The 24985-nt window shown below is 42.8% G+C and overlaps 1 protein-coding gene across 5 annotated transcripts in view; it reads left to right on the forward strand.

Moving 5' to 3' along the window:
• Stk38l (serine/threonine kinase 38 like) overlaps window positions 1-24985 on the forward strand; it is a 56316-nt gene that overhangs the window by 28517 nt on the left and 2814 nt on the right. For 4 of the 5 annotated variants that reach the window (XM_029478567.1, XM_029478568.1, XM_029478569.1 and 1 more), the window contains 13 exons: window positions 7360-7504; window positions 8791-8842; window positions 14716-14838; window positions 15255-15338; window positions 15942-16065; window positions 16853-17007; window positions 17362-17464; window positions 17624-17685; window positions 20102-20219; window positions 20616-20739; window positions 21841-21936; window positions 23904-23995; window positions 24098-24187. In XM_029478567.1, coding sequence (XP_029334427.1) covers window positions 7371-7504; window positions 8791-8842; window positions 14716-14838; window positions 15255-15338; window positions 15942-16065; window positions 16853-17007; window positions 17362-17464; window positions 17624-17685; window positions 20102-20219; window positions 20616-20739; window positions 21841-21936; window positions 23904-23995; window positions 24098-24187 — 1357 coding nt within the window. In that variant the 5' untranslated portion in view covers window positions 7360-7370. Of the gene's footprint in view, window positions 1-7359; window positions 7505-8790; window positions 8843-14715; window positions 14839-15254; window positions 15339-15941; window positions 16066-16852; window positions 17008-17361; window positions 17465-17623; window positions 17686-20101; window positions 20220-20615; window positions 20740-21840; window positions 21937-23903; window positions 23996-24097; window positions 24188-24985 lie in introns of those variants that run through there. The other variant, XM_029478570.1, reaches the window with a different exon arrangement.

Raw genomic sequence — 24985 nt, forward strand, 5'->3', positions numbered from 1 at the left:
CATATGCTCAGGACAGTGCCAGTCAGAAGTCACATTTGTCTGTTTTTAGCTGGGAGTAGTTTCTTTGGTTACTTGTGATGGCCAAAAAAGTCTCTTGGGAGAGTTTAAATGACTCAAAATTAGTAAAAGTCACTCATGGCTATTTAGGTTTTAAGTTATACTCTTGACTATACTGTGGTTTAATTTTAGTGCTAATTTCTTGCTTCCATAAAGTATTACTTGTACTTCAGAATTGTTCAGGTAGCTTTATCACTTTTGAGTTTAGTTGAAAGTACTCCTCCGAAACACACACACATATACATGCACGAATGTGCGCACACACAAATTCATGCCCTCTCTCTGAATATGAATGACTAACTGCTTATATGTGAGTAAGTATATGTGCGTGTATGTCTGTCAGTATGTGTGTTCATATGTGCGTGTGTGTGTGTGTGTGTGTGAGAGAGAGAGAGAGAGAGAGAGAGAGAGAGAGAGAGAGAGAGAGAGAGTGAATGTGTGTTTGTGTGTATGTGTGTGTGTGTGTGTGTGTGTGTGTGTGAGAGAGAGAGAGAGAGAGAGAGAGAGAGAGAGAGAGAGAGAGAGAAAGAGAATGAATGTGTAGTCTATTCCTATTAGAAGTCCACTTTTAGGAAAGTAAACAGCAAGTATCCCCAGACTTGCAAGCTTTACTTATAGCCTGGCTGAGCCACTTGTCCAGACTGCTTCCCCAGCTGGCTCCTCCCCTCACCAGGATGTCACACCACCTCTCACCACTCAGCCCTTTCCCTGCCAGTTCACTCATTGGTGGTTCTCACCTCACACCAAGCCCTCACTGGTGGCACAGTACCTGCCTCTGGTCTGTCTAAGCTTCCTTGGAATATAGAGGACACAAAGGGAGCAGGCTCCTCCTCAAATCTAGAACATTCTTTTGTTTCTCTTCTCTCCATGTTTCCCTTTCCATAAATACTGCTTGAAGGTAGTTGAGCTCGGGCTTGTGCTGCCCTGGTTTGTGACTTTAAGCCTTTGAGTCATGGGCAGGAAAGGCACTTAAAAAGACAGTGATAATTTGAGCCCCTTAAATAATGCAGTTTTGCAGCTACCTGTAAAATCCTGCTTCCCTGAAAGGAAGTCTGAGCTATGCTGAAGAACTCACTGGGGTTTTCCTCAGTAGTCATCCTCCTCATCTTTAGTTTTGTTCCATGACACACTCTTGTCATAATTTTTTGGTTCATAGGACAAAATCCAGGTCCACTGTGGTACAGGGCACTGGCTCTGTGGCATAGTACAGGTTGACTCCCTCTCTCTGCCTCACTGCCAACATCTGAAGGAGCACCCTCCTCCACTGCAAAGAGCATCCTGTATCCTGTGGAATCTCTGTGCTTTGATTGGTTAGTAACCTTGAACATTTCTATCTTAAGCTTTCCACTTATTGTCTTTATTAGGTCCTTGTTTACAGATTTAGTGATAAAAAGTTTCATATGACATCTACATATATTATATTTTGAGTTTTTAAATATATAGTGTTGAACTTGAGCTGACTGGCTTTCTGGCTTCCTCATATATGCCTATGAAAAGAGGCTGTGACTGGCACTCTTCATTAGGGACCCAGCATCTGGGGCTGCAGTCTGAGGACCTGCAGCCTCAGGCATTGGTACCACAAGTCAGGATGGATTAAGAGACTTCACACTGCTGGGCATTACAAGTAGCATCAAAGATACCGAGATGAAATTGAAAAGCTTTCTGCCTTTGAAGTTTGCTGGTAATGGGGACACATTTCTATTTATAGATATGCATGCGTGTGTGTGTGTGTGTGTGTGTGTATCTGTGTGAATCCTACCAACTCAACTAACAAATGTTGTACTTCACTGTTGGTAATATTTCTCTGATGAATTGGGGGTCACTTGTTTAAATGAACAGGAAATTAAAGAACACTAGCATTATGTTTCTCAATCGGGGAATTCTAGGCTTACAGATTGTATCCTTTCTTTTTTTCTGGCTAGGGAAAGAGCTTTAATAAAAGACAAAAGCCAGTGTTGAGTCAGTTAAAGATGTGGGTTACAGTGTAAATCAACTGATTATCCAGATCATTCTTTGAACTTTGAACACTTGTTAGTTTTTATATAATTAAAAATATATAAAGATAGTCTGTGTCTGGTTAGAACCAAAAGTTCTTCGTTGTTAAAGCTAATCACTGAGACCTGGGACCCGGCTTTACTGTGCATGCATCTTACTTAGGAGGAAGTTTTCCTTTTGAAGGCAAACACAGCACCAGGTGTTTTGTAGCTTTGAACCTATGAAATGATTATAAATGGGGCATAGGCACTGACTGAACTTCATTATACCCAAGTAGATTGTTTGCATGGCATGCAGAATCCCTACCTAGTGCTGCATGCATTGGTTACAGAGGTGATGGATAGCATTTGCTTTGACCTGGTTTTCAATCAAGCCATATGAACTTTCAGGTGTGTCTAACAAGAATGTAAAGAATATGCTAATGAGAGTTATAAAGTACCTAAGATTAGATTTTCATCAACATCTGTTTTGGGTTTTGGAGTAAAGTTTATTACATCATCTTCTGGGGGGAGGAAAGAGGCCTTGTCTGCTTATTTTGTATATAGATCCAGATTCACAATGTGTATCTCAGGACCGGGTTTGTCTATATTTTCAATGCAGTCATGCTCCAGGGCTTGAGAATTGTTTTACATTCCCTCACATGTTTTGTGTAACACAAAAAACATCTTCAAAGATTTTTACCCGGCCATTTTTCTTTCTCCTCTGGCCCACAGACCTGCTCCCAGAAGGAATTTTATTCAGCTTTGAAAGTTAGTGTGTCCTCTCCTCCAGCACTTGGCAGTGTCTGGGGCCCCTGGGAGACAGGCATCCATCAATCTTTGGCCATGCCCCTCCATCCTAACATCACTGAATGTTTCCATTGTTCTCTCCACATCAACCTGGTTTCCTGACAGCAGCCTGTCCCTTGCAAGGATGGAGTGAGTTGTGATAAATGCAGGTCCTGTTCTCCTTTGTTCACCTCTTACTGTGTAAGTCAGCACACTGCTGTTCTTTCTGTATACCAGTAAGCTTGGGTAGGATAGAGTAGTTCAGAATTGGACTGGGGACTAGATTTCACACGTCATCCAACTGAGCAGGAGTATATTCTGCACCTCCTGGTTGCAGCTCGCCTGCTCCCTCCAAGGCTGTGTCTCCTCCACCTTCCTCTTTCCTTTCCCTTCTCCATCTTTCTTTCTGATTCATGAAGGCATTACTTACAAGTCATGTAACTCCATGATCTGTGTCACTTTGTGTTTTTTAAAGAGGCTTAATGAAAAGCTTGTTTCTTCCTTAGCTTTGTTAAAGGTTTGTGTTGGCCTGGAGTAGTACAGTTTTCTCTTGCCTGGTTTTCCCTTTGGATGTTATCTTCTCAGCCACCTATCTTCTAGACATGTTCCTGTTTGTTTGCTTGTTGCCAAAAGGAAGAGGCACAGAAAGCATCCTGAATCCTTAGGAATTGCACTTGGTTGGAGCTTTTAAAGACCCTTGCCCCCAAAGTAGTGTTTATTGAGAAAAGTAGCTGACACTTGCTTCCTTAAGCTTTGAAGGTCTGTGAACCTGGACATATGTGTCTTGAGGAAGCTCTCTAGGATACTCATGCAGATGGTGTGCCTGTTGCTATTGAGGGTGAGCACATGCTGACATAAGGAAGCTGGCAAGTTCTGCCCTGAGCAACTTTCTTACCTGTAATCTAGATTTCTTAAATTTACTGGAAAGCTTTGATTCTGGTCTATTCTTTCTCCTTCAAATCCTGACAGCAGACATGACTTGGGAAATGCTAGCTATGTGATAGCTGTTTCTTTTTCCCTACTTTTGCCATTTCCATATCTGATCTCAAAACAGAATTTGAGCTCTGGGATTGTGGGGTTTTTTATTTGATGTCTGTGGTCTGAGCTGCCATCAGAGACTATGCTGAGGTTCACATGTGCTGATAACAAAGGCCATATGGATGTCCATGTTCTGTGCTGCCACCTGAAGCCATGTTGATCTCCACGGGTACACTGCTACCATAGTGATGTCCATGATCAGTGCTCCAGAGGCCATGTTGGTTTCCATGGGCTCTGCTGCCACCAAGGGACACGATAGTTTCTGTGGTTCATGGCCCCTGCTATTACCGAGGACCATGATAGTTTCTGTGGTTCATGCTGTGACAGAGGGCAGTGTTGATAGCTATGGTCTGCACTGCCACCAGAAACCATGATGAGACCTGTGGTCTGTGCTGATGCCAAAGGCCCTGTGGATGTCTGTGGTCCATGCTATCACCTGAAACTGTAAGCCATGTTCTCGCTAACTGTAAAGAGCGAGAAAGCTACTTTTGCAGTGGTATCTATGACTGTAGATTCACAGTTGAGAAAGAGAACCATAGAAGGTTTCTGTGACAGTGCCTACCCCTCCTTCCTAAAAAGGGAAAAAAAGTTGCCGACTCCTTGCTGGCAGGTCCAGGTAAGAGGTCCTGGTCCTGCCAGGATCTCTCCAGGGCTCAGTGGGATGGCAAGTGTCGATGGCCCAAAAGAAACACCCAGGGCCGGGAGTCTGTCAAAGCAGGAACTCAACTTTATGGCATCAGCTCTTGCTTATAGATGTTCGGAACATAGGGAGGGGGATTTTTGGTGGGGTAAGATGCTGTAAGAGGCGGGGAAGGGTGATGGAGGGTATGGAGTGACTGATAGGGCCAATGGCAAAGCTCTACATCAGCAACAGCGGGTCAGAGGCAGAGCCAAATAGTTCTTGCTGAGTCACCCCAATACAGAAGTGACTGAGACAGTCTCAAAACTCAAACCAGGCTTGGGTTTGTCCTCAAGGCCCAAACCAGGGCCAAAATGGGGTCCAACAAAAAATAACATGAAACTGTTGAAGAGAACTCTTAAAAGTTGTGATAGGAATGCTGACATGTAGCTTTTCATAATTGATGGCTTCTGACTGGTGTGAGTGGGGAAGGACTCAATTTTCTTTAAGGTGTTGGACACTGAAAGTTTGACCATGTTCCAGTGACTATATTGACAACACAAATTAGACTTGTGGTTTTTTGTTGTAGGATCATAAGGATGAGTGTGGATCTAGGAGGACCGGGAAGTAAGACGGGTGCTTTATGTGAAATTCTCTAATAATCAATAAAAATATTATGTTGGAAAAAATAGTTTTGTATAGTGTTTAGTTAAAGCAGTGAAGTTTTTACTGGTCTGTGGCCATGACAGTTCTTGAGGCACTCCTCCTTCTCCTCCTCTTCCTCTTCTTCTTCCTCATCCTCCTCATTATTATTATCTTTTAAAGGAATACTGTTAGTCGATCATGCAGCAGATTATTTTTAAATGAAGGTATGTACTACAGTGCTTACAGAGGTACCTTAACTTGGTATGAGCAACCCTGACTTTCCATGGATTTCCCATGCATTAGCCTCACATGGCCTCAGAAAGGCCTGGGAAATCAGCAGAGTACACATTGCAGTCGCCTCTGGGGAAAGATGGCTGGGGTCAGATGTCATGATCTCAAGGGTCAGAGAACCTTCTTCTTTTCCAACTTTATCTCTTCCTGATGTTCTCACTTATAAAGTGGTCTCCATTGTTCATTACTGACTGCTCTGTGTCAGGTATGTTATGGTGGTGAATGTTCAAAGGGGAGTTGGGGAGACAGTGCCTAGAGAAGTTCTAATTTAGAGCAGTGTGAAATGTTTGGCAGTGATACACACCAGTGTGTGAGATGTGCAGATTCATAGGCCACCCACCAAGAATGAGCAGTGTCTTGTCATAGAGAAGGTTAGGGACAGGCTAGAGCCACAGAGGATGAGAAGATTCCTGCACATCTATGTGGTTTAAGGGAAGTCATGTAAGGGATTGTCAGCATGAGGGAAGCCGTGGGTAATGCTCAAAAGCAAGTTGGAGTTTAGTCCTGACTCCCATTGCTATATGAGCTGCCCCAAGCTCTAGTTCCCTGTTCTAAGGATGAGGTGAGAGCTGCTGTTGTAAGTCCTCCATCAGTGAATAAAACATAGTTATCCTGAGACGCCCATCTCTGGTGTCGACCAGCTACACTTTATAAGCTAATTTGATGTGGAATGTGCAGGGAAAGTCATGAAAGAATTTAAACAAGGGCTAGGGTCAAGCCTCTCATTATGGAGAGTTAACCAGTTACAGAATAGCTTTGTACTGGGTTTGAGGCTAATGTAGTACACTGTCTGCTTAAGTTCATGAGACAAGGGAAACAAAAGTTCACCACAGTTAAATTACACATTTCCAATCTGTGGTTGTTGAACAGGAGTTCTTTGTTTCTTCGCTATCCTGGCCTCCAGCTCTACTCAGGTCTGCAGGCAGAGCCCCATGTCTTCCTGTGTTTGAAGTGGTGGGTGGTGGAAGGTTTGCTGACAGTGGGAACGTGGGATATTCACCTAGCAAGCTCTTTCTGTTGTCCAGAATGGTCTGTTAGGACCCTCTTCTAGGTATTAAAACTCCTTTAATGTATACGCTACTCTCGTCTTTTTGGCTTATCAAAGCCTATAATAGGCAGGTGTTTCCAGAAACAGTACCATGGTGGCCTGTAGAGCTGTCCTTGTGAAATGGCTATTTCACCAATTCCTTGTTTTCCTAAGGTCTCTAATAAATAATTCCTCAAAGTTGGCATTTGCTTGCCTCTGAGTGGATATATACTATCCAGGCATTTAAACTTCATTTGAAAATGAAATGTGCCTCAGAGTCTGGAAATTTATGCTACATCTGTGCTGTCTCAATAACAATTCAGAATGTAAAGAGCATTCATGACTCTATGCCTGAAACTTGGACCTGCATGCACATATGCCTGCATGAATGTCTGACAGGGCATGGCAAGTTTCACGGGATTTATGCAGCAGAGACTGCTTACCATCAAAACTACATTCTAGCTTAAGAGACATATTTATTGGGAATGTAACTATTGGCAAAAATCTTATAAAGTTTGAAAAGTGATCAATAAATCAACAAAATGGATTAATACTTCCTTGTTTTGAGCACTGCCACATATGGCCTTTTGTGAGCAGTGTGCCTGTTAATATGTAGACTGCCACCAATACATCTTTATATATTAATATATATAATTAATTCCTGGTTTTCCCAGGACAGAGTTAATTTCTTTGGCTTTGGGACCAGTGCATCTTTTGGGAGTGCTTAGTGCTGGTGTAAGCCACCATACCTGGCATGCACCTGTTTAGTATTAGTTTTGAATTATTTATAATAAGAAACCTGGGTGGTTAACTAATAGTAGAATTATTCTTAATAGAAGTTAAACATCTTAAAAGTTTGATAAAACTAGAAGTTTGTTTTTAAAAAACTGCTAAAGAACTTGGTTTTAATGTCATTTCAGTTCCGGTTACTATGGCAATGACGGCAGGGGCAACAACTACCTTTCCTATGAGCAACCATACCCGGGAAAGAGTAACTGTGGCCAAGCTCACACTGGAGAATTTTTACAGCAACCTAATTTTACAGCATGAAGAGAGAGAAACCAGGTACAGTAAAGGCTAAAACTTTAGTTAGTTTTCTGTGACTAGATGGGAGTCCTGCTCTTCGTCTTCAGTTTCCCACACCGGCAGGACACCTGGCTGCTTGTTTCATTTCCTGGGTTTCCAGAGTCGTGTGCACATGTGCACACATGTCACTTGTATTTCAAACAGATCTTTCCAGCTGTGGCATTATGGCATGTCTTTGTGCTGTCCTTTACCAAGATGCTTTAGAAATTGCTAATGCATAACATTGGAGGTGCTGCGCTGTGTTAGTGAAAAAAATAGGAAGAAAGAACTGCATGCCATTTTGCCTCAGTGAAACTTGAAGTGTGGTGAGGGAGTGGTACACACAGAAGCTCCAGGAGGAAGTGGCGAAGCAGTGAGGGACCAAAAAGAGCACTGACTAGGGCAGTGCTTTGACTAGGGCAGTGGGAGAACTTCCCAGATGACAGTGGCATTGAAACAGGGCTCTAAAGGAAGAACACAGTTCACACATATAAGAAGGAGGAGATACAGAGAAGGACATAGCAAGTGCTGAATATCTTGAGCTGTAGCTGCTCTGCCATGTGGCAGTGTCACAGGCCAAGGTGACCTCAGACTTTTTGTGATCCTCCTGCCTCTGCCTCTGCTTCTCAAATGCTGGGATAGGTGGATAGATGGCAAGAGTGGTCCATACCACTCTGGTAGTTGAAGTCTTCCATCTTTGACATGTCGGTTTTCTGGCATAATGCAAAGATAATTCAGATGAGTTGTCTAGACACATAGTAGGGAAACCAAGACTATAGACATGAAATAGTACTCACTTAAGAGTGAGTGGCGAAATGTGTTCCACAGTCCTCATTTCCATCTGCAGCCCCATCAGAAATGCTTAGCCTAACTAACTTCATGTTAAGGAAAAAAGACCAAGGAGCCGAACTTGGCTCTTGCTAGAAAAGCAAATGTTATGATCGATGGCTATTTCTACATGTATATGACTTTTCAGTTTCCAAAGAATTTTAATAAGTACATACACTTGCCACCAGGGTCTTTCCTGAGTTGGGAGGTTGAGCTTAAGACTCACACAAAGTCATCTTGTGCTGGGAGAGAAAGCAGTGAAGCGATGGTCAGCACAGAACAGTAAATCCCAGCGTCTCTGAGAAGGAGTACTGATCATGGTGAAGAGTCGAATCTTGGTTCAGTTTGAAAGATTTCCTTAGCATAGCATGCCCAGTGGTTGCCTTCGATAAATAACTTATATCTTAAATGGAAATAGAAACATATTTTAAAAGTCTAATTATTTTTTCTTTGGAAAGGCAGAAGAAGTTAGAAGTGGCTATGGAAGAAGAAGGATTGGCAGATGAGGAGGTAACGTAACCAACGATACTAAACGGAAGTGTCCCTTGTCAAGTGTTAGCTGATGTGTGGGTTGGCTATGGTTGGCTTCTCCATCTGAGTATGGCTTCTTACTGTATTGCTGTCATAGGCACCTTAGGAAATTGCCTTGGCCCTCAAGAACATACAGTTGCTGAACACCATCCACAGCATTATGGGAGATGGGACAGGGTCCAGTGGTGGACACATTCATCTACCTGTTCTAGATGTGTGGGAAAGGGTCCAGTGCTGGACACCATCCATCCATCCACGCTACTCTGGATGAGCAAGACGGGGTCAGGTGGTGGGCACTATCCATTGATTCCTTCTTCTCACATTTATTTCTGAATATTTTAAAACTGTTTACTCTCTAATTAAGGTTCCCTTGTACCTCACTGATGAATGACTGTCTTGAAATGGTTTCTTCCTTATGCTGCCCAGTTTTTCTGCACTCTGAAAACAAGTCTGGTGTTTCCTTCCTGCGTGTAGTGGTTTTGGTGAGATGTTGTACCCTGCTCCCTGAAGTCTAGGGTGTTTGAATGCTTGCTTCCCAGTTGGTGGCGCTGTTTGTGAAAGCTCTGGAGATGTGGTCTTGCTGAGAAAGTTTGTTACTAGAGAGGGGCTGTGAGAGTTTAAAGACTTCAGCATTTCACATTTGCTCTTTGCTTCCTGCTTATGGCTCAAACTGTCCTCTGCTTGCTGCTTCTCTTGCCACACCTTTCCCATCGTCGTGGACCGACCTCTGGAACTGAAAGCCCTAGTGCACTCTTTCACAGGTTGCCTTGGCTGTGGTGTTTATCACAGTAGAAAAGTAGCTAAGGACTGCAATGCAGGCTTCCTTCCCAGTGGCTGTTTCTCTCTAGCCTTAGCTCCTGGCACCCCATCCAACCGTGACCAGTACTGAGTTGCTGTGATTTTTCCCTGCTTATTTATGGCCCCTTTCACATGCTATTTCTGCCATTTGAAACTTTCTCCTCTGAACTCCAATTATTCTTCAAGGAGCTTAGGTCTTACTTCACTGGGAAATCCTAATCGCTTAGCTACTCGTCCTACATTCTATACTAACAGTGTTTCTGTCCTTATGATAGCCTTTCAATAAGGGACATCTTCCCAGAGACTAGAAGCTGTGTGTGTCTTACTCAGCTTCACATCCCAGAGCAGACGAAGGGCTTTTGCAGGGGGCACACACATGCATGAAAACTTGTATGCATTATAGGGGCTGCTAGTATAGTTCAGGATAGAGTTCTTGCATAGCCCTGGTTTGAGTTCCAGCAGCCACCACCCAGTAAGTCAAAAATGTGTAAACATTACAGAATATAGCAAACTTTGAAAATACATAGACTCTCTTCCAATACAGGGGCTCGGAAAAGACTTATGGGACTTGTAGCACTTGATTTGAATCGTTCTTGATGGGAAGAAGTTACTTCATAAACAGCACTGTATACAGCAATAGTGGCCATGCATGCTAAAGTGGCAAGGGAAGCTGAAGCCATGGAAAGCTAGCTTTAGGTCAGTTACTAAAAAGAGCTTTATTTTCCAGATGAGAATGAGTTATAACCTAGGCTTACTGACTGTTCAGTGGTCAGAAAGGAGCTTGAAGACACTGACCAAGTGAGTTAATCTGCCCTGCAGCTAGCTGCCTTAGCTGTGTGCCATCCGTCTAGCTGGGCTCTTAGGAAGGCTGGAAACTTAAAGTTTCTGTTTATATATAAATTTAATGCATATCTTAAAGCCCCATCTTCTTAAATTTTATTGTGAGGCAGTAATTTAAGGGCTTCATCCTAGCTCATAGAGAAAGGTGAGCAGATCTTTCCTTATTTGTCTCACTAATATTAAAACTTTTTTTCTAGCTAGTAATAATGGTGCTGATACAGAAGTCTTTTTTGTTTTGTGTTGTTTGTGTTGTCCTGGAACTCACTGTTAGAAATGTTAAACACAGGATCTTGAAGTCTAGGGAAAGGTACCAAAACAGCTGTCCATGCCGAGCACAGTGGAGACTCAACTGAAAGATAGCATGCACTGTATAAAGGACCAGGTCTCAGGGGAAAAAGGAAAGGAAAGAAAAAGGAGGATGAAGAAACAGGGTTTTTAATGTTTGTTCCTCACACTTTATGTTAATGAAGACCTGCCCATTTGTTAGATATCAAGAGCTCAGGATTACCCATGTCAGGTGACAGATTAGCCCAGTGTGGCTAGGTTCCTGTTGTGCAAGAAGATCTGGAAGCCTGGACTTTTATATAAATTGGCTTGCTTTTAAAATTATTGCCAAGTGATGAGAAGGTTTCTTGGGAGTTAGGAACTGTCTGGGAAGGCCTGACTTTGTAGTGCCCCCTGGTGGCCATTCGTGATTTTTTTTTCTTTTTCTTTTTCTCTTTTTTTTCCTTTTGGTTTTTTTGAGACAGGGTTTCTCTGTGTAGCCCTGGCTGTCCTGGAACTCACTCTGTAGACCAGGCTGGCCTCGAACTCAGAAATCCACCTGCCTCTGCCTCCCAAGTGCTGGGATTAAAGGCGCGCGCCACCACCGCCCTGCTTTTTTTCTTAATTCTTGTAAATAGCTTGTAGAAAATGTTAACTCATTTTGTTTCTAAAAGTCTACGACTCATAATATCTGTTTTTAAACATCCCCCTTTTTTTCTGTAGAGGTACTTTAAAGTGCCTGTGTTTATTGTTAGGCCCTGTGCTAGGGCCTTGAAGATGTTGTGGAGAAGAGAACAAATTCTCTCAACCTTGATGTTATAACTATCAGTATAAGGGATTGGAATTTCTTAAAAACAAAACAAAAAAACCTTAAGGTTTCTTAAACAATGTGAATGTGGAGTGCATGTGGCACCCAGAGGACAGCCTGGGTTGTCAGTCCTCAGCAGTACTGTCTGCTGTCTATTGTGTACTGTGAAATAGTTCATGAGTGAGCTGTGAAACCATTAAATTGTGACCATTTACAACAAAACAGTGGCCAAGATGAAGTTGTTAGTGTTAATATCTCAGAACTTTGAAATTCCCTTTCTGTTTTATAAACACCTTGGCATTGTGCAGATTGAGACGCTCACCCGTTTGAAAAGGAATGGAGTCTGTAATCTTGGCACTAGGGAGTGAGAGATAAAAGATTTTCAGTTTCAGAATGAGACTGATTCAAAACATGGGGGAGAATATATATTAACAAGAATCATCAAAAATGGATGTTTATTAATGGAAAACTGAAATGAGTGATTTAAGCTGCAGAAGAGAGCCATGAAGCAGCAGGAGGGAAGGGGGGAACACAGAGACCTTGGCTTTTAGTACACACTGCAGATGCAGCAAGGGCTTTTCATGGGCTTTAAAACTCCGATGTTGCTTCATCTACCCCCAGACTGCAGTACTGACTGAAGGGCTAAAGTCACTGAGTAGGTTTTCCTGGGGCCAGTACTCTATAGGGAATGGTTTAACGCACACTGTGGTTTCCCTTTTGTTGTTGAGGGGCTGTGCTCTGGTAGACAGGAGCACCTATCAGATACTCAGTGACTAATTTTTGTTGTTGTTTTGGTTTCTGGTAGACTCTTTGTCTAGACTTTAAGCACATTTTATAAAACTGGATTACCAGGTCTCTTTTGTTTAGATGAGACAGGTTTCTGTAGTTAAACAGAACTGTGCTATTCTGTAACCATGAAAAAGGAAAAATTTTAAACCATCTTTCATATTCTTATGTTCATCTATCACATGTAATTAAATTAAAACAAGCTCTTGCATTACCATGAGGGACAGTGCTAGAGTACCACCAAGTAGCTTCTAAAGAGAACTCCAGGTCAGGAACTTAAAGCAAGCTCTTTGTCAGAACTGCCACCCCCAAGCACAGAACAGCTGATGGTGGGTTCCTGTAAGAGAAGAATACACGGACCACATTGTGCTGTGAGGCCCACCTTTGCCTTTATAATGATATAGATGTGATTTCAGCTGTATTAAACTATTTAAAGGTAAAGATTTCCCAACTCCAAGATAAGTGCAGTTTACTTTTTAAACTAGTAACTGCTAGATATGGGTAGTTTTGATAAAGCAGTGTTTGCTGTATTCTTCATTTCCTTTATTGTGTTGTTCCTACCCAGACACATGCATGCACATGAGTGTGCATAATGAAATTGTGAGCTAGAGATAGTTCAGCAGTTAAGCACACTGGCTGCTCTTGGAGAGGGCTCAAGTTAATTCATAACACTTACATGGCAGCTTAAAACCATTGTAACTTGACGTTATAACAGACATTGATGTAGACAAAATACCCAGATGCATAAAATATATTTAAAATAAAATGTTTTAATGTACTTTCAGTGAGCTGTGTGAATTCCTGACATAATTTCTTGCTTGCCGCTTCCTCTGTTACATGTGTTAGAATTCTGTTTTAATGATACCCAGACTTCTAATTAGACACCTAACTAGACATCTAAAGTTAGACAGATGAGCAGGACAGGGAGTGGCTCAGCTGTGAGCTGTATTGGGAGTCGTGTGTCTGTGAGAGGCTGATGGGGCCACTGTACTTGAGTTGGAGTTGAATACCTTCAGTGACTTCCTTATTCCACTGTGTGCTGCCTCTCTTGGGAACTATCCCTGTACCATGAACTTGAATTTTATGAGGTGAGAGGTCAGTGAGGTTAGGACAAGAAAATTAATGATTTGCAAATGCAGCCTTCAGGTATTTAAAAATGTTGCTAATTAATAGTTCTTATTTTGTTATCTTTGTTGAATCATTATTGCTGTGGGGGTTCTGACTTAGAGGGTTTAGGGAGTTGATTTGTTTGTTTGTTTTGTTGGTTTTGGTTTGTTTTTGACCTGGAAATCATAGAGATCTATCTGCCTCCCCTCCTGAGTGCTAGGATTGAAGATGTGTGCCACCAGACCCAATTATTTTGTAATTTTATGTTTTTAGAAAGTTGTATGATATTTTAAGCTGTTTGCTGAAGTTTATGCAAGAATCAGTTTTACTCTAAGTAAATCCCCATGGAAGTGCTGCTGTTTCCATGTGACTTTTGAATCACGGGTTTCGGTAGCTGTGAGGGCACCTGGAAAGTAAAGAGTTGGAGATTTCCTGACAAATTAACAGTGAATGACAGAAGAATCAGAGCCCTGGTGCTGTAATCTCAGCACTCATGAACTGAGACAGGAGGCAAGCCTGAGCTACTCAGTGAGATTTGTCTCAAAAAGCAATCAATCAATCAATAAGCCCATGTCAGAGTAAATAAACACGTCAGAGTGCTCCTCGTTTGTGCTTTCTAGGACTTATTTCTGTGAGTTCAGTCACACTCAGAAGGCAGTGGTTTACATGCATAGTAAACTGCTGAAGACATTATAGTCCATAAAGTCTACTTCTAAGGGTACATACTTGACAGTTGTTTAAAGAACGTTTTCTTGGAGGCTGGTGAGATGGCTCAGAGGTTAAGAGCACTGACTGCTCTTCCGAAGGTCCTGAGTTCAAATCCCAGCCACCATGTGGTGGCTCCCAACCATCTGTAATGAGATCTGACTCCCTCTTCTGGAGTGTCTGAAGATAGCTACAGTGTACAGTGTATATGTAAATATAATGAATGAATGAATCTTTAAAAAAAAAGAATTTTTTTAAGACTTTTAAATTCTTCCCTTGCTTAATAAATACTTGCTTTAGGAAAATAGATTATTGACAAACATATAAGATACACCTGTTTATTTGTTTAAAGTTATATGTGTGTGGGTGTGGATTTGAGGGAGCCAGAGTGTGCTGGAGGCAAGTGTGTGTGCTGGAAGCTGAGCTTGTGTGCTCTGCAAGAACACCACATATCTTAGCCTTCAAGCCATCTCCAGCCACCAGCATTACACATGCCTTTGAAACAACCTGTTTAAAAATCATCTTTTCAAATCTTGTTTAATAGAAAAAGTTACGTCGATCGCAGCATGCTCGTAAAGAAACAGAGTTCTTACGCCTTAAGAGGACCAGACTTGGCCTGGATGACTTTGAGTCTCTGAAGGTTATAGGAAGAGGAGCTTTCGGAGAGGTAAGCTGCTTTGTTCAGGCCACCACTGTGAAAGTAGATGTTGTAAGTTGTTTAAATGTAATTACTAGGCTCTGAGGTCCTAAGTCAGTTGGTAAGAATGCTTGCCTAGTATCCACAAAGCCCTGCATCTGACTCAGCACCGTAGGAGCCAGGTGTAATGGCTACCTCTATATTCCCAGCACTTGGGAGATGGAGGCAGGAGGATCAGAGGTTCAGGCTCATCCTCAACTACATAACAATAAGCTCAAGACCAGCTGGAAATACACGAGACCCCCACCTCCCATAAATGTGTGTGTGTGTGTGTGTGTGTGTGTGTGTGTGTGTGTATGTAGGTGTAATTTCTTTGATACTGTAAATTCCAGGGTGCAGCAAAGGCAGCTCCTTCCGCTGTTCCAGCGTTTATGTTTGTGCTCTAGGTGCGGCTGGTCCAGAAGAAAGACACGGGGCACATCTATGCCATGAAGATCCTGAGGAAAGCCGACATGCTTGAGAAAGAGCAGGTGTGTCTCACCACGCATGCAGCACCAAGGGCCTCAGGTGACGAGGGCTCAGAGTAGTGTAAATGTTGAGAATGGTAAAAAGAAGTCCAGTGTGCTAGGTAATTTCTGAATTTGATAATCTATTCTAATGTTTTCAATTCTTAGATTTAAATCTCAGGATCTTCAGTTTTATAATCTCTGTGTTAGTTTGCTCGGTTGCTATTAGAGAACAACACAGGGTGGAGGCTGTAAGCATAGAAGCCTTTGCCTACTTGTGGTTCTGTTCAGGATCAGAAAGTTCCCATAGGTTTTAGCTTCTGATGATTGCTTTCTTCTTTGGTGACTGCAGGAAGGGGGCCGGCACAGGAACACTCCTGATGCCTCTTCTAGAAGAACACTAGTCCTGTTACATAGCAAATAAGAATCTGCTGCCTTTACAGAGTCACCCTTGAGGCTTAAAGAGAGAAGCTAAATCAAACTGCTCCTTGGTTTTGCATGTTTAATGAGAACATGAACATCTGTCTGTATGTTTCAGTACTTTCTAAAACTACAGATTTCCTGCACGACTGTTAGGCATGGATAATTAGAAGAGGTCTATTATCTTTTCAAAATATATTTACCTAGGTGGCTCATATCCGAGCAGAAAGGGACATTTTGGTGGAAGCAGATGGAGCCTGGGTGGTGAAGATGTTCTACAGTTTTCAAGACAAACGGAATCTCTATCTCATCATGGAATTTCTTCCTGGAGGTAAATAGGGACAGACAGACTTGAGTTCATCTGCATATGCAGCAATAATGTCAGCTAGTCTGACTACCGAATTTTATACCTAATCATTGTTTTTCAGTACTTACTTTCAGAATAATGGCAGGTGATTTGGCCCCAAATCATGTGAGTTTGAAGGACTATTAACTGACATGTTAAATACTGTGTCATTCTGTGTTCATGGTAGCCCTCTGTAAAGTTAAGTACAGTAAGCCTGAATATAGAACAGAAAGACAAGATGCTGGTCTCTAGGCATGCTTGTTCACTCTTCACGTTTCTGAACTGCAGCTCTGCTCCCGATAGCTCTGCATGCTCCCCACTGTACCATGGCATGCATTTTTCAGGGTGTTTGCTGGGCAAGTCATAAAACTGAAAATCTGACATAGTTTGTACATACAAAGAAAGTGTAGAACAGCATTCCCTTTAAGCTGGGTGTGTGCTACTGCATGCCCATTATAGCAGTACCAGGGTTCCATGCACAGTTACTAAAATCATAAAAGATGGATCTGAGACTGAGGCTTCAGGGTTCACTGTCGCACTCCGGTGAAGGTTAAAGCTGCAGGCAGCATTGAGTGAGCAACGCAGAGGCAGCTTTGATAAGGAGGACGTTGGGAAAGTGAGTCAGTGGGGTGGGTTCAGGAGGATGAGATGGCCAAGGTCATTCTTAGCTGCTTTGTGAGTTCTAAGCCAGCCTAGGCTACCCAAGACCCTAGCTCAAAAACAAACAACAGGAGTAGTCTGTTTTCATAAGTTGGTACGTTGTCTTTCTCAGGTGACATGATGACATTGCTGATGAAGAAGGACACCTTAACAGAAGAGGAGACACAGTTCTACATCTCAGAGACTGTCTTGGCGATAGATGCAATTCACCAGCTGGGCTTCATCCACCGGGACATCAAACCAGACAACCTTTTACTGGATGCCAAGGCATGTGAGGAGGAGAGTGAGAGTCCTGGGCTTTGGCTGTGCCATGAAGTGCAGCCAGTGTCCTGGCTGCAGATAGCAGCTGTGATTTAGCTTCTTGTGGGTTAATGAAGTTTTTTCTTAGACAGTACAGAAAGTGACCTCTGGAGTAAGATCATGGAGAAATGGTTTTAAAAAATCCCTGTTTTCCCTTTGTTTAAAAAAAAAAATCCTCAAGCATGCATAATCTCACATATCATCTATATGTGGTGTTCTAAGTTTGGGTTTTTGTAATAACTGCATTAAAAGTTTATAAGAATTTTTTGTTGTTTTGAGAGTTAACATAATTTGACTTACTAGAATTTGTTGTTGTTTTAGGGACATGTAAAATTATCTGATTTTGGTTTGTGCACGGGGTTAAAGAAAGCTCACAGGACTGAATTCTACAGAAACCTCACACATAACCCGCCAAGCGACTTCTGTAAGTTTGCATTTTTCTTTGGTTGAACCTTTGTACTTTTGAAACTTTGGTTATGTGAGGAAGGGAGGCTCCCCCCACCCCCCTCCTGAGCTTCGGGAGTTTTAGATGTAGGTGTGGTCAGTTCCCCCTCCAGTTACACTTACGTCTTGTTGAAATTAGCATTTCAGAACATGAATTCAAAGCGGAAAGCAGAGACATGGAAGAAGAACAGGAGACAGCTGGTGAGTCGGCCACTTTCTGAAGAGTGTTGTACCCTCACCCAGAGGACACAGCATGTCTCCGTTTCAGTGCACTGACTGGTGCAGGCAGAGTGGCGTGGCCCTGCTTGACTTAAGGACCTAGGTCCTTGAAGGTCCATGGGACAGTGACTCCAGATTGTACTTTCTCCCACTCAGACATCTGGGGGACTTAGCAGAGCAGCATGTTTTGTTAAGTGAGAAACTGAGGGAAAGTGAGAGAAACTTGGTAGGAGTTGGGAGGAGGTGCTGGTGGTGGTAGAGGAGGAAAAGGAGGAGGTGGTTCTGGTAGTGGTGGTGTCGTCCTTAGAAAAAGCTGTTGAAATTCCCCATGTAAGGATCTTTTGTGGCTTTGGCAGAAACTGAAAAAAGCCTGAAGTGGTTGCTGAGAAGGCCCGGTTCTCTAGCTGTCATGGGCTGAGCCAGCTGAGGACGCACACTACGTATTTCCCCTCAACACCAGGCAGATGATCATGAGTTCTTCACATGCTGTCCACCACTTAGTTGTGGTTGAAGCCTTCTCACTGTGTCTGACTCCAGCTTTCTTAGTTACTGCCCATGGTTGTCTGTCAGCTGTTAGGCACTTGCCCACCTGCTATCCTCTACCTTGCAGAGCTGTCCTCACAACCACAGGAAAGAAACTGTAGCTACATGTGGTTAACTGTCAGTGGAATGGTCTGGGTCTCTTCTGAGATAGGTGGGGATTTTCTTGGAAGCAGTCTCTGTGAGTTAGCAACCTTAGAAGCAGACATAGAAGAGCAGTCGAGCCTAACAGACATCTCCCAAGGAGAACGTCTCATGGAGCTGCAGCTACCCCAGCACTGGCCTTTTCGTTCAGATCCTAAGTCTCTGTTACCAGGTCCTCTTGGTATCTTAGCCAGCTGCAAACTGTGATTCAGCTGGTTTAACTCAAACCTTCCTTTGACTCCTATTTCCACTGTGGCCCTTCCCCTTACTTCTTATAGAGACCCACAGAGGAATGTCTCTGCTTCTGTAGCCAGTGTTCTCCTTGCCCTGCTGGCACACTTACTCCTCTTCCTACAGCCACCAGTCTTACAGCTAACCAAGGGAACAGGAAGTTTGGGGTGTGGAACAGTGTGTTAGTAGGCAAGCCAGTCTTTCAGTGTTGAATTTCAGGGCTACTTCTCGCCCTATGCTATTTCCCTCTGGGTTTTAATGAATATAAGAACTGCTTTCTTCCTCTTTGCATTTCTATCGTTAGCCGGGATGTAAACATTTATGATTAGCAAAGTGGCTCTGACTTGTTTTCCTAGTTTCTTATACAGTGTCCAGCATAAGCAGGCACCTTTGTCAGTGTTTGTTCAGTTCAAGTAAACAATGCAGAAGCCGCTGACCTCCCATCCCCTGGGACATGCTAGACTGAGAGGTAGCAGCAGTCTGGCGCCTCCAGCACAATTACATGGCCTTTTGCATTTCTGAGCTCATTTGCCAAGTAGTGACAACCTTCATATTCTAGTAAACTTTCAAAGATTTGGAAATGTGCTCAGCTGTGCATTAAGGAGAAAAACATTCTATTTTTAAGTCAGAGTTTACATTTGAGAAAAATATTACAGACTTACTATTTTTAAAGAAGTGAATACTGTTTAAAAACGTGGTACTCACCTGTAATCCCATGAGACTGAGTCAGGGGCATCCCGAGTTTTGAGACCCTGTTTTAAAAGTAAATGAAATCATAGCAGAGGATTTCTCCAACTCTGAGTGTTCCCATGCATCAGCTTCTACCTAAGCACAGGGACTCCTCTGTTGGCCGAGAGCCCTGAGCTCCCAAGGGAGAAGCACAGGCGAGGTCATTGATGCTTGGAGCAGGCAGCTCCTTCAGCCCACCAACTGCCAGTCTTGTGGTTCCCCAGGTTCTGAAATGACAGTCTGCTGTCACAGGTGTCCACTGGTTCCTAGAGTGGTGTCCCTCCTTTAAGAAGTCATTTTTGTAGGATTTGATGTGGAGCAAGGAGCATTCAGACAGCTCCTGCTGGGATGCCTGGAACTGAGTTACAAGGAAGGTGCCTCTAGCTTACAGAGCCTGTCCCTTTTCTTGTTTTATCCTCAGATCAAGCTGTTGTAGGTTCTCTTACCTGGATATTTGGTAAGCAGAGCTGGGGTTCAGAGAGCCCAAAAGCACATGAGTAATGAGCAGGGAAGTCAGGCCTACTGGACTCAGCCTTTTATTTCCTTTTGAAGTGGACTCAAGGCCTCTCCTGGAGCCAGAGTCCTGTGTTGTATGCATAGTGCCTGACTCAGCCTCTGTCAGTCAGCTTTACATGGGAGTCACCTATAACTGAAAACTTGTCTCCTCTGTCTAGTGCGTCCTCCTGTAATAAGCCATACTCAGATGTTTTCTAAGTGGTTCAGAATGCCAGTTTGATACTCTGCTTCTTTGTAGGCTTACTCCACAGTTGGAACACCAGACTACATTGCTCCAGAAGTATTCATGCAGACTGGCTACAACAAATTGTGTGACTGGTGGTCCTTGGGAGTGATTATGTATGAGATGCTAATAGGTAGGTTCTGTTTGTGTGATGATACACATCTTTTGGTGCCATTGTTTGAACATATTACAGCTATTAAAGAAAAATAGAGCACAGTCATTTTGAACCTGTTTCTCAGGTTTATCAGTTAAATACATATTGATAAATACCCAATAAACTGCCCTGGGATCTTGTGGTAGGAGGTAGTTAATTATCTTGGCTTCCTTTATCAAGTTGGAGATGCAGGGCTCAGATAAAATGAAGTGGGGTTTTAAATCCATGTGGACTTTATTAGTAATTTTATAGTAAGTTGATGCATGAGATATTGCTGTAGAGCACTCAGGGCTGTTTCATTTCATGTGGCACATATTGTAGGTCTGCTTGAATTGATCACAAAAACTGATAAATTATTGATTCTCTGATGCCCAGGCTTTCCACCTTTCTGCTCCGAAACACCACAAGAAACGTACAGAAAAGTTATGAGCTGGAAGGAGACGCTGGCATTTCCTCCGGAAGTGCCCGTCTCTGAGAAAGCCAAGGACTTGATTCTCAGGTCAGTGTCTCTGAGGCAGGGAAGGTCTTGGGAGGAAACATACCGCTGATTTCATTAGTCAAGGAGGTCAGTATAAAGAAAAGTTTTACAAAATTCAAACTTTAAAAAAGATTTTAATTATTTTTATGTGTAAGTGTGTGGTTACCACTTGCCCATGGAGGCTAGAAGATCCCTTGGAGCTGGAGTTACAGATAGTTGTGAGCCACCCAGCATGGATGCTAGGAATTGAACCCAGGCCTTCCACAAGAGCAGCAAGTGCTCTTGACTTCCTATTTCCCCAGACCCTCAAAATGCACTTGAAAAGAATTTTGTGGGAAGATGGTGTTCAGAAGAGAGAAGAGATCTTGTTGGACATCCTGGTGACATTATTAGCAAAGAGTCACTCCTGTCAGACTGCAAGGGCTCAGTGCACAGCGAGGAAGGAGAAAAAATGGATCAGGAGCTCTTGCCTGAGAAGAGCACAGGGTCTCAAGCAGAAGACTGCCGTGCCAGTGCCTGACAGAGTGACAACCCTTGTGAATGGCCAGCTGGCAGCATGTTGTATGAAATTGTTAAGCTGGACGTGACCTTTGACCCAGCAGTCTCATTTTAAGGAATTTAATTGGGCCAATAACCATGTAGGTGTAAAGGGTTAAGTGTTTCTTATGTTATTTTAGTTGTGAAAAATTGAAGCATAATATATGTCTTCGGCAGTGGCAGTGGATAGAACAGTCTGATATCTCTGTATGCAGATCTCAGAAAGTTACCTCACAGGAAAATACTGATCAGCATTAAAAAATGTTCTTAGTGTAGTCAGTGAAGGAAAGGTCTTAAAATTATTATTATTGTGTTAACACAATATCATTACATTTTATTATTGTATTATTAATTGTACTATTACATTAATATTATTATAAGTTAAAAAGTAGCTTTGGAATGTTTGCCAGTTATCTCTAAAGGATAGGTTTATGGGTAATTTGTACTTTCTCTGTATTTACCACAGTAGCTTCAATATCTAAATTAAAATGTTTTCTAAAAAACATTCAATGTTAAAAAACATTCTAATAACAATTAGAGTGTTTGAGGTGAAAAATGTGGCTGATAATTGGTTTTCCTTTCTAGATTTTGTACTGATTCTGAAAACAGAATTGGGAATGGTGGTGTGGAAGAAATCAAAGGTCATCTGTTCTTTGAGGGTGTAGACTGGGGGCACATAAGGTATGTTCTGCACCCTGAGCTGACAAACACCAACTTCTGGATTTGGTGGTTAGTGCGCTTCTGTTTCTTCTAGACTCGTGGTTCTCAATCTGATGGTCGTGACCCTTTCACAGCTGTCACCTATAACCATCATAAACACAGATGTTTCCACTATGATTCCTAACAGTAGCAAAATTACAGTTATGAAGTAGCAATGAAAATGATTTTATGGTTGAGGGGTCAGCACCCCATGAGGAACTGTATTAAATGGTCGCAGCATTGGGAAGGTTGAGAACCACCCTTAGACTAAACACAAGAGGTAGTGCTGCCGCCTCTGAGAAGTCACTGCCTCTGCAGCTTCTCAGTGCGTCTTCTCTGGAGGTCACGCTGTGTGCCTAGTACTTTCATGAGCCTGTCCTGTACATCTCTCATCTTACCCTGAGGCACTGTTAGTGTCTGGCTCATGGGGTCTGAGCTAGAGTTTCTAGACAGAGCATACTGATTATGGAAGCAGTCACAGAGCAGAGTGTGGCTGCCTAAACTCACACTGCTAGTAAGGACCAGAAAGTTGGGTCACAGAAGCCCAGGGCCTCCCACTCTCTCCATTCACCTGAGTCTTCTTGTACAGACATGGACAGTACAGGGTTTTTTGTTGAAAAAAGCAAACAAAAAAACAAAAACCTCAGGGCTGGAGAGTTGACTTAGAGGTTAAGAAAACTGGCTGCTTTTCTTGAGGTCCTGAGTTCAATTCCCAGCAACTGCTTGGTGGCTTATAATGAGATCTGGTTGCTCTTTGCTGGTGTGTAGGCATACATGTAGGCAGAACACTCTGTACATACTAAATAAATCTTTTTTTAAAAAATATTGAAATTTTTAAAAAGGCTGATAAAGGGGCTGTTGGAGTGGCTCAGCGGGAAAAGACAGATAATCTGAGTTCAATTCCTGGGTCCTTCAAGGTAGAAGAGAACCAACTCCTGAATGTGGTCCTCTGACCTCTACACTTGTGATATGGTATGGGGTGTGGGTGCACACTTAATAAATAAATAAATACATAAATAATGTTATAAGGGTTTTGTCATGTTTTGAAGTAGTTGTTGGCTTTTGTTTTTGTTTTTATTGTTGTTTGGGTTTCACTGTGTAGCCCAGGCTATCTTAGAAACTCACTCTGTAGACCAGGCTGGCCTCAAACTCAGAGATCCTCCTGCCTCTGTCCCTGAGTGCTGGGACTTAAGGTATACCACCACAGCCTGGCCAATTTAAAAGTTTTAAATGACATTTTAACTATTTCTATAGTTAAATGTTTTTAGCATAAGAAGGCATTTTTGTGAATAGATTTTTTTTAACCTAACCGCTCTGGTCCTCTTAAAGTGTATATGACTGACAAGCTTTGCATTCAGATTTTATCACAAATACGTGTGCCCCTCTTTTTTCACAGATGTCTTTGTATTTACTAATCTTCACTAGAATTCTAGCCCTAATTCACTTAGATAGATCTGATCTCCCTGTCTCCCACTTTTCAGTAAAATACCTTCTCTTTTAATTTTCTTTTCACCTAAACAAAACAAAACAGGCATGAAGGGCTGGGACTGGAGCTCAGCGGTAGAGTGCTTGCCTAGCTCTGTTCAGTCCCCAGTGCTGGAGGGGAAAAGCATGAGAAAGTCTTCATGTAAAACTGGAAATGAAAACATTGTCATCCACTTAGCTGTGTTCAGAGCCACAGCAGACAGACACCCTTGGGTTTCCTGTCCTGTGCTACAGTGGGCAAGACTTTTCTAGAGTGGTTTGTTGGACAGTTAGAATTCAAGACGATGATCACAGCTGCACACAGCGTGACCTCCAGAGAAGATGCACTGAGAAGCTGCAGAGGCAGTGACTTCTCAGAGGCGGCAGCACTACCTCTTGTGCTTAGTCTAAGTGTGGTTCTCAACCTTCCCAATGCTGCGACCCTTAAATACAGTTCCTCATGGCTGCTGAATTGTCTTTTGCAGGGAAAGACCAGCAGCTATTCCTATAGAAATCCGAAGTATAGATGACACCTCAAACTTTGATGACTTCCCTGAGTCTGATATCTTACAGCCAGGTAAGAGGTTCACAGCATACCCACACTGCAGTCACCCGTGAAGTGATGGACACGTCACCAGTGAAACCCCTTTGCCCTTAGTTGCCGTTTTTCTCTTTCTAGTGCCGAATACCACAGAGCCCGACTACAAATCCAAAGACTGGGTTTTTCTCAATTACACCTACAAAAGGTTTGAAGGGCTGACCCAGAGAGGCTCCATTCCTACTTGTGGACGTTGTACATCGTGGTGCGCACTAGGCTCCGCACCACGATGTACAACGTCCAAAGCAGACGACTCAGCTTGGGAATCTGAGGCTGCTATGGCTATGGGAATTGCTCAGCGTTTTTTTTTTTTTTTTTTTTTTTTTTTTTTTTTTGTATTAACTTTATTATACAAAGGTACTGGAACAAAAGGAACAGACATTCCCTCCTAACTGCACTGCCTACGTGCATGTTGAGAGGTCCATCCTGCCCATGTGCTGCGCTTCCGATTGCAACACTAATCCAGCCAGAACTGCATAGCACTGACGGCACCATGACAGCCTGAGGTTGCTCTCAGTGTCCCTACTTCACTGTAGAGCCCGTGGGTCTAGAATCAGTGAAAAGCCATCTTCTGTAGCTGCTGTTAGTAGAACATTTGCCCTGTTGGTTTAGACATGAAGACAGTTTCTGTACCGGCTCCAAGGAACTTAAGGACGCTGACTTCGACATTAGAATTTCCTGTCAAGCTCTCACGTAGACCCTGTGATAGGGAAGATGAGCTTCTGTTAGGGTGAGGGCATTTCTCACCTTCACTCCGGCATCTCCAAGGCTGACGGTGCTGAGAGATTGTGACTCGACGACTGATGTGCACACAGGGAGATGGACCTGAATGATTGTCAGCTACTCCACTTTTAACAATGCTGTAGCATTGTTTTAGTTTGAGGATGGTGAGCTGAGTTTCAGAAATGACCATGAAAGCTGCTTGTAGAACCTAGTGTGTTTTTATTAAACTATTTTTTTAAATGTCAA

Source organism: Mus caroli, chromosome 6 (assembly GCF_900094665.2).
Source record: "Mus caroli chromosome 6, CAROLI_EIJ_v1.1, whole genome shotgun sequence".
NCBI classification, from domain to species: Eukaryota; Metazoa; Chordata; class Mammalia; order Rodentia; family Muridae; genus Mus; species Mus caroli.